Raw genomic sequence first — 19124 nt, forward strand, 5'->3', positions numbered from 1 at the left:
TCTTTCAGATGGCTTTCAAAGGAGCCATATTGCTCAAACGGGAACAATTGTTCTTTCTCATTTTGTTTTTGTACTCAGGAAAAATGCTGCTGTGTTCAGACACCAAATAAAGAGTTTTGCACATCATTGCTCAATTGTGACTTTATAGTGTTCTATAGAACACTATAAAGTCACAATTGCAAAGAGAAATTAAAAATGTATGCCATGCCATGAAAGAGTTAGGGTCTTAAGAGGTTAAAGTTTTGTTTTATAGCACAGCAGTTATTCACCAACACCAACAAGAAAGAAATATTCTCCAGCATATCTCAGAGACCTCACAGTACAGCTTGGGATTTTTAGTGTTTCCAAAAGCAAAATGGGATGTATAGCCTTGAGATATCAATGAGATATCAATGTAATCTTTTGAGGAAACCAGCTCCTATTTCAATTTTATTGACTAGTAATTTTCATCATAGTTTTGCTGACAAAAACAAGACGATAACTAAATAAAAACAAATGCACAAGGACAAAAATGATGATGAAAGGCACTGACACTTTCATCAACAAATAAAAACAAAATGAAAATATTCTGAAGAGACAAGATCCAATCACAAGTAATTAACTGTGGAGAAAGGTGGAACGAGCTTGCAAGTGATCCAATCAGAAGTAGTCTCCTCGTACAGTAAGGTTTGATCTGCTGCTGAGAAACAGGGCGGGAGAGGACTCAGCTGGCTCCCCGTTTCACATAAAAAACAAACAAAACATTAACGCTCGAGAGGAAGAGAAGAGTAGACATGTGGAGACATTTCACGTTCGATGTTAAGGTAAATAAGATGCTTTGTAAACCATGCGGAGCAACTAGTACCAGCTAATAATATAATATAATAATATCTGTATTAGTCTAATATAATCTTATGATCTTACGATCAAACTATGCTAAAAAATAAAAGAATTGAAATACCTAAATTATGACTAAATAATTGAATCTCAACAAAAAAAAATTCTATTATATTTTTGAGACATTATTTTCTATTTATGTCTGTTATTTAGGTTTCCATTTTGCTTTTGTTCTTCTATGATATTTGAAGCTTTTGTCTAGTCAGAACTAAGATTTTTGTTTATTATTTATACCTATGTTAATTTTTTTAAATACCTTATCAGGGCTCTAGAGTGCGACCAATTTGGTCGCAAATGTGACCAAATTTTTCAGTGGTGCGACTAAAAAAAAAAATTTGGTTGCACCTGTGCGACCAACTGTTCGGGTAGCAAAAAAAAAAAAAAAATCTGCAACCTTCCCTGTGGTCAACAACAGACACACATTTTGCCCCTATCGTGGACTAAACCAATCAGAGATAGTAAGGGGCGGGACCTCTCTGATTGGCCGTGGTCCAGTTGAAAGTGCAGGTGGAAGTGGGAGGTGAGTAGCTTGAATAAAGCGATATCAATTCATTAAATCCTGAATCGACTTTTAAATATAACTGTGTTTTGCCAGAAACGCCAGATTCTCAGATTAAAGCTCACAAAACCATTTCAACAACAACCAAACAGCAAATGAGAGCAGGTACACGGATTCCACACAAAGACGTAAACACCAGAATCAGAATCAACTTTGTCTTTCTCGGCTTTCTCACCCGACGGCCCGTAGACGGACACGCTGTTGGAGCTTAGTGATTCTGATGCGTCCGGTCCGCGCTGTGTTTACGTCTTTTTGCGCTGATTCTGAGCTGCAGGTTTTGTCTCTCTCCAACCAAAATTCACCGAGCCAGCAGCAAAAGAAGCAGCAAACTGCGCTTCACATTTGATCAATGTCGTCATGAATTTTGCTGTTTTGCTTCCACGACTATTAAAATCACACTCCATGCACAGCTAGCTCTCTCTCTATCTCTCTCTGTACTTCAAGAACAGTTTCCCGTCTCCAATCTCTGTTTTCTGTATTATTCATTCACTTATTACCCACCAGTCTACCGTTGTTTACAGCGCTGTCGGCTGCTGTCTTTTTCTTTTCTTTTTCTTTTTTTCACTTAAATGACCTCGGACAAGAAAGCCTATTTTTTCTGTTGTTCAATACTGAAGAAATTTAAACTTTATATGCAGAACATTGTAGAATATTTTTAAGGTTATCTGCTATAAAAAGCCAGACCAGGAAAATCTCCTTCATGTTTTTCTGTGTTTTATTCTCAGTTACTTTCACACAAAGGCATCTGCTGTGATGTTCACAATTCTGATGAAGTCAGTACTGATAAATGATCAGAATTATAATATTTCTGACTGTCTGAGGCTAAGTTGAATCGAATCGGGACTTTGAAAACCGGAATCGAATGGATTATAGAAATCAGTGATGATACCCAGCCCTAGTGAGCAGCCTAGGCACGACAGAAGTGGATGTAGCTGTAATAGGAAAAGAACTATTGCTAACTTTTCTGTTAAGTTAAGGCCTGATCGTTCTGAAATTCATAGCCAGTGCTCTGACACGGTGTCATCAATCTTTGAATGCTGAAAAAGCACAGTGTATCCAGAAAAACACATTATATTATATAAATTATTATAAAATTTGTGTGCGCCTAGGCGTACTGGTACGCCCATGGCAAAAAGTTAGTCTAGAGCCCTGCTTATATCACAGGTGTTGAACTCCAGGCCTCGAGGGCCGGTGTCCTGCAGGTTTTAGATGTGTCCTTGATCCATTACAGCTGATTCAAATGGCTAAATGACCTCCTCAATATGTCTTGAATTTCTCTAGAGGCCTGGGAATTAACTAATCATTTGATTCAGGTGTGTTGACCCAGGGTGAGATCTAAAACCTGCAGGACACCGGCCCTCGAGGCCTGGAGTTCGACACCCCTGCCTTATATCATCATGAAGGAGTAAAAAGGGCCCTTTAAGCTTGACAGAGCTGAGAAACACATTGAATCCAATGAAAAAAAATAACTGTAATAGAATTTTTTCCCCCTAATGCCCAGCAACAGGGTGGTGAGACAGTAGCCTTCTCAGACTAGGCTTCACACTTTCCTTTTTGACAAAGCTCATAGTTAGGACTGGATCAAGTAATCCTGAACCATCCCTTAGTTAGGTTGCTATAGGCCTATGTTGCCAGGGTGGCTTCTGAAGATCCCCTGTCATAGCCAGTTTGGTTGTCATAGTAACAACACAGGTATGCACAGCTGACTTGGCTCGCTATCTGTCTGTGCAAGTTTTACTGTGGGGTAAACATAAATTGTCTTTTTCCGTAGTTGATTTGGCACACACACACACACACACACACACACACACGCACATGCTTCTACCTATGTGGGTATGTAAGGGTCATGAGTATGAAAATAATAAGAATGGAATACACTGTGTCATTATAATTTATTAATTTGTGCTTTTTAATAGAACACAGTACATTTCCTAGAGACATTATAACAAATGGTATATCACTGTTGATGTATGAGCTCTGGCATGTTGCTTTTTTCGCAGCATTTCAACTCTTCCGCCTGTCTGCTAATACTCCTGCCACGACACTTTCAAATGTCTTTCTTTAATCTAACCACCACTTCCAGCTCCATGCAGATGCTTTTATCTCTACTTCCATTGCACAGCAAACACCCACACATACTCTTCTCTCCAGCTCTCAGTCTCACAGATGCACACATCACACCTAGCTTGTGTAACTTTTCTGTTGGAAATTCACTGCATTTTTTAGGTCATGGGACCAGAATGGAAGCTCTCTTTGGTTCCTCACATATGTGTGTATGTTTTAAAGTGGATATTTGCTGCACCTCAACTAAATCCTCAATCTGTTTTCATAACTGAGCTGACAACTCAGTGCACTGCATATTTATGTGCTAATAACTGGCTTGTAAATAATTAACTAGACGGCTGTTAGAACACTGCAGCTGATCTTGATGAAACTTTGTAAATGGTTAATAAACACTGTGCAGTGCGTCTGTGCACATGATTGGATGGGCTGGTGTAATGTTGTAGCTGATTTTTAGAGAAGTCAGGGCTCGCAAAATTTCAAAATCCCCGGTAGCCCTTCGGGCAGGGACTCTTCAGTTTTTGGTAGCCCAAAATAAATTTAAGTAGCCCGAATAAAAAAGAGAGCAATTTTTTGATTGATGTTTTGTTTCCTGTTTTGTTTCCGTTACAATATTATACTTTAATGTATAATATTGTAACGGAAACAAAACATTAATCAAAAAATTGTTGAAACACAAATTACAACATTGTATAAAAATTACAATCATCAACTCAAATACTTGGTTCTAATTGAACAGAAATTTCTATGAACTTGTAAGAACTGTGTAGGACATGAATCAGTCTGTGTCAGATACTGAATTTGAAATTTCCACTGAAGTCACGGCTAAGAGGCAAGTGGAACCAAGATCGAGGCCATTTGCTTTTTGAAGTTTGCAAAGACTGCTAAATTTTGCCAGTGGTAGTTTACTCTTTGCAACATAGTACGCTGTTCTAAACAGATTTTTCAGGTTTATTTTTAGTATGTTATTTGCAATTGGTGTTTGTTCTGGGAAAGATATTGCAGACTGAGCAATAATGCATTTCTTGCATTTCTCATGGGTTCTAATGGGGGCCTTTCTTAAAATTACTGGTCCCAGTAACAAAGGCGCTTGTCGACTCAGAAATTGAGGGAAAACCAACAACACACCCGGCAGAACATCATGTTATTTACACGGGTGCACATAAGTGGTCCGCATGTGCGCATTCGCTGTCAAAATAAAAGACGCGCACCAGATAAGAAGTTGCAATGCGCGTTTGCGTCCATATAAAAGGCACTGTTTTTGTCTGCTAGAGTGGGATTTTCACGGCACATTCTGCACCACATCTCTGTGCGTTCATCATTTGTTTGAAGCCAGCTCACCTCCTGCAACCACTTTTCCGAGAATACGCGCTTCTTTTGTGGTTCGGACTCCTTCTGACATTTCTTTGGATGTGGAGGAACACCAAAGTAATTGCTTAAAGGAGCTTGCTTCTTCGACATCTTTAAGAGTTCTAAACAAATGTCTGTCCTCCTCCAGAAAATCTTATGTACGCAAATACGCGTTGCAACTTCTTATCTTGTGTGCGTTTTTTATTTTGACAGCGAATGCGCACCTGCGGACCACTTATGTGCACCACTGGTTATTTAGCTCGTCATATTGCAGCCACAGAAATTCTTTTGTCCATGAAACCATAAAGCTGCACTTTCTTTTTGCCTTATAGTCTGATTTGTCATAACTTTTCCGTTTTGTGGTAAGCTTTTCTTTGGCTGTCATTTCTTCACCCTGACCTGTCTTATTTGGCTCAGCAGAACTAAAATATTTTACACACGCACTCACATGTTTAAGCTTGCTGCGGGAGATTTCACTTGTCATGTTTGCATAGTAAGCTAACGATTGATAAGACGATGTCAGAGGAATTGGTGCACAAATTATCGTCACTCACCAATCAGTACTGTCGCTCTCTATACACAGTTTGCGCGATTGCAAAGTGAAAGCAAAAAACAAGCGCAAATTCAAACGCGATTTCAATATGTCACATATTGACAGTGGCTCACCGATGCCAATGACATAATTACCCAGCTACATTTCCGAAAGAATGCAAAAGCATTGACATATATTTTTCCTTCCTATGATAGCCCGACGGGCAGGGCTGTAGCCCGACTGGAAAAATCGCTAGCCCCGGGACGTCGGGCTAGCGATTTTGCGAGCCCTGGAAGTTATTTAAAAAAATCAGTAGACCGTCGTGTTACAGTCACAATTTAGTGTTTTTATACACCAAAAGTACTTGGCCTTCTAAACCAGTGGCTAAGACCATCTACCAGGAGCGGTGCAAATTAAGCAAGCAAACAAGTAGAATTTATGAGATATGCAAATAATCTGCAGACACAGCAGCAGCTTCTGAAAATAAAAATGAAAACATGGGTTTTGCAGCACAGATTCAGCAGAAGTTTTCAGTCAGAGAATAAAAGTTTCAGTTATTACAAAATCAAAGGTCTAACCTGCTCAGAAAAGTCACATGGGTCAACGTGTGTTTCATAGAAAAGCTGTTTGCCCCCTTTGTGGCTTCCTCTTTCTTTCTTTGACACACTCGTCTTTTCAAAATGTTTTAATTCAGCCACATGAATGGTCTGCTGAGGTCATGCGAAAGCATTTCCAGCATCTCAAAAATCCAGACTTGGACTAGGCCACTCCAACTTCATACCATTGTTTGATATTATAATTTGTCGATATCTGAAACTTATATAGATATATTCATATATTGTAGCAACACTGAATTCTGACTGGTAGCCTACATTTATTCCACTTACATGGTTAGAGCTTTTATGTTTTCACAATTTTTTTTCTATGTGTTTTACTAATTTCTCTAACATCAACAATTTTGGGAAAATATTGCATGCTGTCTGTAGTCCTGAAACATGAAAAACAATGAGAAATCTGAATCTGATTCAGGTGAGTATTTGATGAATATCATGTACATTTTTGTTGGTGTGAAATATGATGTGAAACTTTATGCCTCTTATATCTAAGGCAGAGCTTTTTAAATCCCTGTGTGACGTCTTGAGAATAGCAAGAGGACAAAAAGAAGGGTTGAAAGAAGGTTTGTTGTAGCATGCATTAGTTACTTCTTCGAGTTGGTGGATATGGTTTCCTACAACAAATTAAAAGACATATGTTCTGATAATGCTGATTCAGAAGAAAAAAATCTGTCCCTTTAACTACATTCTTTTCTCTCCGATGCCAATTGCTTACAGCAGTTATTCTGAGCGCAAAATATAGGTTAAGGAACCACGATTCAGCAGTAGTTCACCAATGCTCCAGTAGCCCATAAAAGACTACAAAGGCTACGTTCACACTGCAGGTGAAAGTGCTTCGACCCATATTTGATCATGCTATGACAGTGTGAACGGCACAAATCCGATATTTTCAAATCCGATCTGGGTCACTTTCGTATGTGGTCCTGAATCCGAAACATATCTGATGCTTTAGAAAGTGACTGCTGTTTGAACGGTCATGTCGCATTAAATCCGTCTTTTACGTCACTGACACAAGACAGACGCCAATTATCAGCGCCAGGGAAGCGCCGGAGAAGACATCATAAACGCTTCCTGGCCATCCAGTGTAGATGTCAGTGAAACTGTTGGGAAGACAACGTTGGAGAAACATGAACATTTTATTTGTACTGTATAATCTGCAGATTCTGACAGAAATCTGCAGCTATCCTTTGAAGCACCGCTCCTCTAAAACAGCAATAAGGATAATTATTAGGCCATATGTAAATAACAAAATAACTTTATAACTTCAATCAAAATTGGGAAACGTAAAGTCCGAAACAAGTCTTTATGGGGCCATCAGTCAAACAATACTGTTTGGTCTTGGTCTAAACAGAGCGCGTTGTGTGTGACGTCTTCTTTTGTGCATGTGGGCCGCTTTGAGGGTTCACACTAGAGTGCGTTTGCTGTCACATTTTATTTGTAGTGTGAACAACCAGACAAAAAAATCGGATTTGATCAAAAAATCGGAATTGAGCATCAAGACCTGCAGTGTGAACGTAGCCAAAGTCACAGAGGAACCCAGGATACATGGGAAGCAACTTGGGGTCTCACAGAGAGCAAATATTAATGTTCATGAGTACAGTTTCAGGAGAACTCTGAACAACAGTGATGTGTATGACAAGGAGAAATTAATAAAAAGAACATAGGTGCAGTTTACTAAAGATCATGTGAACAAACCAGAAAGTTGATAGAAAATGGATGAGATTAAAGTAAAAGTCTTTAGTTAAAAATGACAGACTTTCCTCAGTAAATAAGCCTTTCTGCCACAGAATGGTGAAAGATGACCAAAGAAAGTCAAAGTTCTAAATTTGAAATCCTGTTTTGTCCTGTCGTCCTCCTCTCACCCCCAACTAGTTACAGCAGATAGCTCCCTGAGCCTGGTTCTGCCGGGGGTTTCTTCCTGTTAAAGGAGAGTTTTTCATTCCTACTTTGCCCACTGTCCATCCTAACAGGCTCAGGGGAGAGGTATCAATCTGATGCAAGGTGAGGGGAGGAAGACAGGATAAAAGACATGCTGTGGAAGAGAGCCAGAGTTTAGTAGTAACTAATGATTAAATGCAAAGTGGTGCATAAACACCTGATTCAGCCCTAACTATATGCTTTGTCAAAACGTAAAGTTTTAAGCCTAACCTTGAAAGTAGAGAAGAGTCCGTGTCTCCCGAATCCAAACTGGGAGCTGGGTGCTGCTGTATTTTGGATCAACTGAAAGCTTTGCAAGAGGTTTTTAGGACATCCTGATAATAAGGAATTACAATAGTCCAGCTTAGAAGTAATAAAAACAGTAACTAGTTTTTCAGCGTTACTCTGAGACAGGATGTTTCTAATTTTAAAAATATTGTGCAAATGCAATAAGCATTGCAATGAAGGCAGTCCCACATATTTGTTTAATATGCACATTGAAGAACATATCCTGGTTAAGGAAACAACTACATAATTTCTCACGTTGTTACTGGAGGCCAAGGTAATGCTATCCAGAGTGGTTAGACACCATGTTTCTAAAATGTTTAGGACTGAGTACATTAACCTCAGTTTCAACTGAATTTAGAAGCAGAAAATTAGGGGTCATTCAGGTCTTTCTATCTGGTGTTTGTTTTCTGGCTTCTTGGTATTTGTCATCTGTGAATCTTAAATTGAAAGCACTAATGTATAGAAAAAAGTAATTAGATGAAAAGGTGAATGACGCAAGTTTTATAAAGTGCTTTGAGTACACAGGCAGAATTAAAAAGTGCTCTATGACAACGAGTTCATTTACCAAAACAAACATTGGCCTATAATAAGCTAAGATAGCTGGGTCAAGTGATGACTTTTAAAGTAATGATTTAACTACTCCCACCTTAAAGGTCTGTGGTACCTAGACGACTAATAGATATAGACTGATCATATTTAGGATTGAATCATTGATTAATGGTAGGACTTCTTGGAGCAGTCTTGAAGGGATGAGATCTAATAGACACTCTTCTGATTTGTTGCCTGATACTTTTACATAATAGGCCCTTCTTGCAGTCTCAAGTCATAATCTTAGTCAATTTTAAATTTGAAAACAGAAAATCTGAATGAATCTGATGAAGTCAACAGAACTACATCATCTGCAAAAAGCAGAGATCCTATTCTGTAGTTCTGAAAGCGGACAGCCTCCTCACCGAGGCTATCTTGGGATCCTGTCCATGAATCAAGAACAGGATTGGAGACGAGGGGGAACCCTGAAAGATTCCAACACCCAATGAAAATGTGCTTGAATTTGTGACACGGATCCAGACACAGCTCTCACATTGGTTATATAACTTAATGGTCATGAAGTCTGGGTAAATGACTAAAAGTTTGAGTTTGTTCTGTAGCGTGACCAGGCTCAGGCTTAGAGATTTGGGAAAGCAGCTCCGACATCCAGAGGGATCTCGGAGTAGAGCTGCTGCTCCTGTGTGGCAACATAGCCAGCTTTGGATAAGTGGAAGATAATGGATGGATGAATTGAATGGAATGTCCAGTACAAATGAAGAAACGTTAAAGAAGAGTAGGTCAAAATTCCTCTGATGAAATCATATGGAAAGCAATTACTTCAAGTATCCTGCTAAAGGTGGATTTTGTTAAATAAAAAATGACAGTTTGCTCGTATATTGGAGTTTTGTTCATCTGAGTTCTTTTCCCAAAGTTTCCAAAGCCTTGGACTGTTGTAGCTTGGTGGTCTTTGGAGATGCCAGTGGAATTTTACAGGTTCAGGCTTACTGAACATTTCTGATAACATAATCTCTTTCTTGTCTCAGGAGGCGTGGTATGAGTTCCGCGTCATGGCCATCATGGATGACATGATCAGCGAGCCTAGTAACGTAGTTGGAGTGTCCAGCACAGGTGAGGCATTAGATCATTTAAAATGTTAGAATTTCATTTGTGGCCATGACTGACAGATGAAATGTGAATATGTATATAGAGCTATTATGTGTAAGAACCCTACATTATCCAGTATGTATAGAAGAATAATGACTCAGAAGCTTAGAGAAGAAGAATGATAGATAAAGCTGCTCAGTGAGTTGCAACCCAACAACTAGCTGCAAACTGCATATTTAACCTCGGGCTAGCCTAACATCTCTGAGCTGAAGAGGGGTGGTAGATGTATTGCACACTCAGCAACACCAACTTTACATTTTACCCACTCAGCACAATTCATTTTAAGCTCGCTTTAACATGGACACTCCTTTGTAGCATCCTGAAGAGGATGACATCATCTTCCTGTCTGCTTCTCCACTGATTGTACTGGGTGGCTTCCTGATTTTAAAAAAAGCCAGCTTTGTTTGGCTGTAAAAAAAAAGAAAAAGACTGTGTTTGGGGTCTGAAATTAAACTATTCATATATGATGGCACTCCTCTACAGAGGTCACTGAGTACACTTCGTTTAGTAGGAACAGCTGCCGGTAACATTTATAGACCAGATTTTCACTTGTTTTTGGAAGTACTCTGCTTCCCCCTTCTGGTAAAACTGGAAACCACGCTGTACGATGATCAAATGCTTCTGCTCATTTCTCTGTTGATATGGAATTTATTTGACTATGTTTTCCTTAAATTTTGTCCAACATGATGTGGATATACTCTGTCCTTTCAAACATGACAAAGGTGATTTGGATAGTTGAGCAGTGATTCACTGATCGGGTGTTCCTGCATTAACAATACTTTGTATTTTGCTAATCATACTTCACTGTAGCACATAAACTACTCTCACAAGTTCATAACAGAAGCTGACCCATTGTACCTCCTGGTTTCACTGAGAGATAACTGAACCAACTCCTTCAATAATAACTGAGGACAGTTGTAGAAATTTGTAAATCCACAACCAGACATCATAGCTGCACAGCAGAAACATTGTCCTCTTTGTTGTATTGGCTGGTTTTTAATTATAGTAATGCCATCATTTTAATTACAGTTAAATATTCATTAGTATTATTATAACAGAGTTTTGCTCACACAAACAAAAGCACAAGCTTCTTAGATGGACTCTATTATACAGCAGGACATATGATTTGTCAGGTAATTCAATTAAAATCTCCTGACAAGCACCAGCAACACAAGCATTGTAGAGCGTTGAGGCCTAGGCCAGCTATCAGCTACAGCTGCCTCTGTCGGCACACGTGTCAATCAAAGCGCCACATCCTTAAACTTAAGCCTTACCAGTATCCAGAGAGATGAATTATAAAGAAAATTAATCTGCTGTACAGTAACTGTGAAGGCGGAACGCAGCTCTGTAGGCTTTATAATGCAGCAAAATGTAAAACGTTAACATAGATTTCTAATGGATTGACTCATTTTGGTGTCTGGCACTTCAACAGACTCTTACAGGTCTTGTTGGTCTGCTAGGTGGAGCCTCCATATATAAAAGGTGGATATAACTACTTTGGTGTTACCCATCTTGTGCAACTGAATGTCACCAACAAGTGGATCTAACTAAGAAACACTGTTAGAAGAAACCCTGCTTTGCCCTCTTCTTTACTCTAATAGTTCAGAGTTTATGAAATGACCAAAAGGAAACTAGCGAGCTTATTTTGCAGCCAGAGAAGTTGCCCCCTGCTGGCCAGTAAAATAAATGTCTGTGTAAGGCACAGTGTGAGAGACAGCAGCAACCAGCTTCTTTACCTGAGAATGTTTCTTATACTGTAGAGTTTAAATATTTGTAACCATTTCTTCCTTCTTTCCTCTTCAACTTAATTCTGGCAAGTAACATTCTTCAATATTAGTAATAAATATAAACTAGTCTTCTTGTCCACATTTCATGAACTCACTGTCAAACTTTTACTTCCTGCCTGAAGTTTTTATTAACATTTTGTGTTTTTTCAAACTCTGCATTTGATCTTCCTCTGCCCTCTGGCTCTGAACACACGAAACATTTATAGAATTACAGTTTTTGGTTACAAAAAAACACACAAGGGATAACAACATATGTGATGGAGTTTCTCATCTACTTCCCACTCAGAAATGATTTAGGGAACTTCGGAAATGTAAGAAGCACTAATGTAAACCAATTGGACATTACTGATTACTGTGTAAAAATCAATCACGTTTCATACTAACAAAATTTATTTAGACATTTTTTTCGACCCTGTTAAGCAGACACTAAGCTAACTGAATTTCATCAGACACAAGATTTTCTTTTTTGTCTAAGCCAGTCTAACCACATTAAAAAGGTAGCAATCAATCAAAACAGTGCGTGAATTACATTACCCTCTATGTAGTTCTGAATAGGAGGAAAAGTTAGCATTCTGCTTAGTCATTGTGACATGCACCCTGCAGAAGACATATGCAGCAGTAAAGGTCAGCTTGAATATATTTGAATTTTATTGGACAGGACAGAATGTTTTTGGAGGCTCTTCTACAGGAACACAGAAACGAGTGAACTCTGCATCTATAATTTTGCAGATGAAGCTGCCAGAAAACAGCAGAAAGTCCTGGTTTAGTTTTAATCAAAGAGCAGGGACACTGTGCTCTTTACCAGTAAACTCACATCTGTGTGGTATATCTCATAGTAAATATCAGTGTCTGTTTTGGAGCCACAAATTGAATGCTGAGTATAGCATTAATATAAAGGATGTCCATGTCAAAAGTTCAGTGAGCAAACAAAAATTGGCACATGTTCCTCTGCTGTGATGTTTCCTCACGGTCTGCATACTTGGAGTATAGGGCTCTGTTTCTGTCATGAATTTGCTGTTCGACTTCATTATGCTTTTATCTCCCTCTCTCTTCCCCCTCAGATTTCTTTCCTCCTCCAGAGTTGGTGGAGGAGCGTGGACTGGCACGGCCTGTGGTGGCTGGTATTGTGGCCACCATCTGCTTCTTGGCAGCAGCTGTCCTTTTCAGTACCATGGCTGCCTGCTTTGTCAACAAGCAGCGGCGGAGAAAACTCAAGAGGAAAAGAGGTGAGGGGAAACTTGTTATATTTAATATATATATTTAACTTCCCACATTCACTAAGCCAGTCCTAAAAACCTGAAACATGTCAGCTGCTTAACTTGTGGAGGTTCTGCAGCAACCATTGTATCATCATGCATAAATATTCTGGATAGTACTTCTTATTCTTTGATTTTATTTTCCCATCTCACTTGTTTTCTTTCCAATATTGTTTTATTTCTAATTTCTTCACACTCCTTTTTGCTACATGTTTATGCTCTTAACTATTCTATGTTGGTGCATGTTTTATGTATATTAAAACATATGTTGTTTGTTAAAAACTAAAGACAACAACAACATATAATTAATAGATTCTGAAAGTCAGAAAGCATCCATCCATCCATCTTCCGCTTATCTGTGGCCGGGTGGTGGGGGGAGCAGCCTAAGCAGAGAGCACAGGGGGGAGCCCAGACCTCCCCCTCCCCACCCACCACCTCCAGCTTGTCCGGGGAAACACCAAGGCGTTCCCGGGCCAGCTGAGAGATATAATCCCCTAAGCATGTCCTGGGTCTGCCCCGGGGCCTCCTCCCGGTGCGACACCATAAACACCTCACCCAGGAGGCATCCTTGTCAGATGCCCAAACCACCTTTCGACGTGGAGGAGCAGTGGCTCTACTCTGAGCCCCTCCTGGATGGCCAAACTCCTCACCCTGTCTCTAAGGGAGTGGCCCTAACCCTAACCCTTCAGAGAAACCTCATTTCTGCCGCTTGTATGTCATTCTTTCGGTCACTGCCCACAGCCTGTGACCATAGTTGAGGGTAGGGACGTATATTGACCAGTAAATTGAGAACTTCGCTTTTATGCTCAGCTCTCACTTCACCTTGATGGACTGGTAAAGCTTCCGCAACACTGAAGCCGCAGCACCAATCTGTCTGTCGATCTCTCGCTCCCTTCTCCCGTCACTCGTGAACAAGATCCCAAGATACTTAAACTCCTCCACTTGGGGCAGAAACCCATCCCAGGCCCGGAGTGGGCACTCCACTCTTTTCCAGCTTTAGATTTGGAGGTGCTGATTCTCATTCTTACCTCTTCAAACTCGGCAGCAAACCATTCCAGTGCAAGCTGGAGGCCATCACCTGATGAAGTCAACAGAACCACATCATCTGTGAAAAGCAGAGATAAGATTCAGAGACCACCCAAGTGAAAGCCTTCCTCCACTTGGCTATGCCTAGAAATTCTGTCCATAAAAATTACAAACAGAATCGGTGACAAAGGGCAGCCCTGGTGCAGCCGACCACCCACCGGAAACGGGTCTGCCTTCTCAAAGTCCACAAAGCACATGTAGACTGGTTGGGCAAACTATCCTCGAGAGGATAGAGAGCTGGTTCAGCGTACCACGACCAGGACGAAAACCGCATTGTTCGTCCTGTATCCGAGGTTCGACTAATGGACGGACTCTCCTTTCCAGCAACCTGGCATAGACTTTCTCACCCTCCGGTCCCCGTTCTTAAAGATAGGAACCACCACCCCGGTCTGCCAATCCAGAGGTAACGCCCCTGATCTCCACGCAACATTGTACAGGCATGTCAACCAAGACAGCCCTACAACATCCAGAGCCTTTAGGAACTCAGGGTGAACCTCATCCACCCCAGGGGCTCTGCCACCAAGGAGTTGTTTCACTGTCTCAATGACCTCGCCCCCGGAAATAGGTGAGTGTTTCCCCTCCCCAGACTCTGCTTCCTCCACGGAAGACGTACCAGTGGGATTAAGGAGGTCCTTGAAGTATTCCTTCCACTGTCCAACAATGTTCTCAGTCTAAGTCAGCAGCGCTCCACCCGCAATATCATCTTGTTTCTGATCCATTCATCTGAATGTTGCAGCAGAAATTCACTCATGGACCAGATAATGTTTTTCCAATCTTCTATTTTCCAATTTTAGTAAGCCTATTCAAATTGTAGCCTTAGTTTCCTGTTTTTGCTGATAAGGTTGGCACCTGGTGTGATCTCTGCTGCTATAACCCATCCACTTCAAGGTTTGATACGCTGAGTATGCCTTCAGCATACCTTGGTTGTAACAAGATGGTATTTGAATTACCATCAACTCAAAAGAGTGTTGCTATTCTCCCCTGATCTCTGACATCAATGATACATTTTCGTTCAGAGAACTGCTTCTTACTTGATATTTTCTCTTTTTTGGACTATTCAATTCAATTTTATTTATACAGCGCCAAATCACAACAACACTCACTTCAAGGCGCTTTATATGGTAAGGTAGACCTTACAATAATACATACAGAGAAAAACTCAACAATCATATGATCCCCTATGAGCACTTTGGCGACAGTGGGAAGAAAAAATTCCCTTTTAACAGCAAGAAACCTCTGGCAGAACCAGGCTCAGGGAGGGGCGGGGCCATCTGCCATGACCGGTTGGGGTGACAGAAGGAAGACAGGATAAAGACATGCTGTGTTTACTCTCTGTAAACCCTAGAAATGGTTCTGTGAGAAAATCCCAGTAGATGGTAGTAGAGATACCAACAACTATTCCACTTTCAAAGTAACTTAAATCAGCTTTCTTCCCCATTCAGATGCTTGGTTTGAACTTTAGCATTTATCATGTCTACATGCCTAAGTGCAAATCATTTTTGCCAAGTGACTGGCTAATTAGATATTTGCATGAGTGAGCAGTTGAACGGGTGTTCCTAAATATAAACATTACATTTTACAAAAAAACAAGGTTAGAACATCCTTTTAAGTTGTTAAAAAATAGTTTTTCATTGATTTGAATATATTTATGGAATTACACATTATTTGTTGCTGTACTCGTTTTTCTCTTTTTTTCGTGATCTGCTGCTTTATGCTGCCATCTTAACCATCAAAAGCTAAAAGTGATAGATTCATGGCTGCAGTCAGTCATTATATTTATGTTGATTTTTTTAAACCTCTGTTGCATTTTACTGTTGTTCTGTCGCTCACGTTCAAATCCTGCTCCAAGCCCTGCAGCAGCCATGCTAATGTTGCCTTTGGTGAGTCTAGTTTTATAAGCCTTTTATGTAAATGTGTTGGGTCAGACACGTTTATCGTGAATGGCAAAACGATATTTTCCACATTATGAATCTTAATATTGAGACTCGGCTGAAAATAAATAGGAATAAAAACAGCTCATTGGACTCCTTCAAATGACCTTGCCTTTATTTGTACAGCTTCTAAGTGAAGTGCTTGTTTTCTCCCTCCCCTACCAGTGTATTTACAGTTTACAGTGTTTTGTTTTTTGTTCCCTATCTTCCAGACCCCCCTCTTTCAATAACTCACTGCAGAAAAAGCCTGGAAACTCCGTAAGTACACCTGTGCCACACAGATGTATTGCTGTACTACAAAACAACAACAACAACAACAAAACCTCACAAAACAAATTGATTTAACAAAGAAAATCAAATAGTAGTACACGTTATATTACTGTTTTAAATACAATGTAATATCTAATAAATTGTAAACTTGTAAATATCGAATAAATTGTGTGGAATAATATTAAGAAGGTTATCCACTATGGTAAATGGACTGGTTCTTATATAGCACTCTTCTACTCTATCTGAGCACTTAAAGCGCTTTACACAACTAATTAATTCACCCATTCACACAAGCACTGTTTCTAAGCTGTTAGTGCCTATCTGACATTCATACACAGTCACACTCCGATGGATGCATCAGAGAGCAACATGGGGTTAGTATCTTGCCTAAGGATATTTGGCATGCAGACTAGGGGGAAGCCAGGAATCAAACCACCAACCTTCCAATCAGTGGATGACCTGCTCTACCGCCTGAGCTACAGCCACCCTATCAGTGCATCCTGTACTAGCAGTAACATGTGTACTAAAAACTCTGACAGACATGAACATGTACTACAGGTACCTAAATGATGACTTCAAAGCATCACTGTTGACTGTCCATCTTAATTTTGAATATTTGTTTTGTGTGTGTGTGTGTGTGTGTGTGTGTGTGTGTGTGTGCGTTCATTACTCCCTCAGAAAGCTGTTTTTTCTACATAAACTTCACTGTATTGACATCTTCTGTTGGTTCTCATATTGCATTGTGAGAATCTTTCTAAGCTTTCCAATACTTACGGTAGAGTCATATTAGTTGAGGCAAGAACTCAACTACGCCTAATGCCCACTCTAAAAAAGACAGTTTGCCCCTTCATAACACCTGTAAAGGGCATGATTTTAATTTTTTTGTATTTGAACTTTATTAATTTAGGAGCATGATAAGTGGATCCAGACACAGCCGGCTGTAGTTGCTAACTGTTTGCTAAGCTTCACCCTAGCCACATGGAGTCTCTGAGCTAGACGTCTGGACTATTTGTGCTGTTGGTGGCTTTTGGAGCATTGTTGATCGAATACCTGACAAACAGCATGGCTTGCTCTGTGACACAGCCCGTCCATGTTGTCTGTGCTACACTTTTGAAATTCAGTTTAGTCCAAGGCCTCAGACAGGGTGGGGGAGGATATTTACAGACAATCACTGTTAGCTTTGATAGTTTCATGTGAGAATATTAAAGAGTATGAAATCTGATTACACTCTAAAAACAAATGTTTAAGCCCAACAAAAAAAATGACGCAACAGCTTCCATGAATATTTCTGAGTTATGAAAACTTATGTTGAAATTATATTGAACCCACAAACTATATTACGTTAAGAGAATGAACTTTTCCTCTACAGTCAGAAGTAATTTTAACTACCCCTTACTTAATAATTGGTAGCTTAAAATCTATTTTTTAAGCTGTGTACTCATAAAATGATGTTACACCAACAACTTTTTTCACATTATTTGAAAGTATTGTATGGTGTCATTAGGTTGCTAATTTTCTTCTTCATCATTATTGTTTTAGCTTTTTCTTGTTTTTGTAATTTTAACTGCTTTCAAGAAATAAATGAATTCAACATTTAAGGATTTTATTTGTAACTTTCAACGCTTTATATTTAAACACTGAAAATAAATCAGAAATCAGATTATACTTTTACCCTAACTGAATCTTACTGAATCTAGATCATCAGTGGACTTATTGTTTATTTATTTTTATACACACATACACATGAATGAAAATTAGGATACATTAATAAGAATGAGACAAAATTATGGTATCATAACACAAAACATAATCACACGACATAAACAACATGTTCTATGACCAATTTGGCTGCTTGACCTAAAAAGATTTCTAACAACATATTTTACTTGCTTTACGAGCGGTTCACCGTGTTGGTCTAATTATAACGTTCTAGTTTATGCTGTAAAAAATAGGCAAGATGTGCATTCCCTTATGTTTTATATCCCTCCCAAAACAGAGGTTTGGTTAACATGACTAACTCAAGTTAAAGTAAGCTAGAAATATCCAGTGTGTTATGAAATGTGTTATACTTCTCTATTAATTCTTTTTAACTTGCCCTTTAGTTTTTCAAGATATTTTTCATGCAATGATTAAGTGAAGTGCTATGTTCATTAGTTTAATTTTTCAAGGAGCCTTTTACAATGCCCCACACCTATGCTGAACGGGCCACTGATATGGGTGTGATATTTGTAAATCCACAGTATGATCAGTGTGGATTTCATTTTTATTCAAGATGCTAAATTATTTACACCAAACTGCTTGAAAAGGTCCTCTTCCTTCTCTCCCGGGTTGAGTCGATGGGTACCTCTCTGCGTACTTCGAGAGTATTGTGCAATTTAAGAAAAAGTAGATAAAGTATCAAAATGAGTAATACATTATATAGGTGGCTGCAAACAAACTGCATTCTGAAGTTAGCCAAAGCCTAAATAATTATCATACCTCAAGAAGCAAGATTCTCAGTCCTTTAGCTCCTCCCCTTCATCAAACCCCATCCATTAGTTTTGGGGTACAATGGTCAAGTTAAGCCAAAAAATTAGATTCAAGACTTACAGTGGTTACTCTCTTGAACTCTTTTTTTTTTAATCTGTACACCACACATACAGAAAAATGCTATAAGACAATTTGAGGATTATTACAAACAATTGTCAGGCTTTACAAATATTTTCTTTAAAATGAACCTGTTATTAATAAAGCATTAAATTTAAGTTTGCTTAAAACTGATAATCCACAAAAATCAATTTCATATATATTTTTAAAAAATATTAAATGATGTGTATGTATACACAAAATGCCTATGTAAAGACTTAATGACAAAGAGATTCACATAGTCTGTGCCAGGGTGATACAACCAGAATCATATTAACAG

At 39.2% G+C, this 19124-nt stretch overlaps 1 protein-coding gene across 5 annotated transcripts in view; it reads left to right on the forward strand.

The window, feature by feature from the left end:
* igsf9bb (immunoglobulin superfamily, member 9Bb) overlaps nucleotides 1-19124 on the forward strand; it is a 152031-nt gene that overhangs the window by 101793 nt on the left and 31114 nt on the right. For all 5 annotated transcript variants that reach the window (XM_084941544.1, XM_084941546.1, XM_084941545.1 and 2 more), the window contains exons 15-17: nucleotides 9769-9853; nucleotides 12738-12902; nucleotides 16162-16207. In XM_084941544.1, the coding sequence (XP_084797670.1) occupies nucleotides 9769-9853; nucleotides 12738-12902; nucleotides 16162-16207 (296 nt within the window). The remainder of the gene's footprint in view (nucleotides 1-9768; nucleotides 9854-12737; nucleotides 12903-16161; nucleotides 16208-19124) is intronic.

Source organism: Perissodus microlepis, chromosome 10 (genome assembly GCF_051167445.1).
Source record: "Perissodus microlepis isolate ML-2025 ecotype Zambia chromosome 10, ASM5116744v1, whole genome shotgun sequence".
In the NCBI taxonomy this organism is placed as follows: Eukaryota; Metazoa; Chordata; class Actinopteri; order Cichliformes; family Cichlidae; genus Perissodus; species Perissodus microlepis.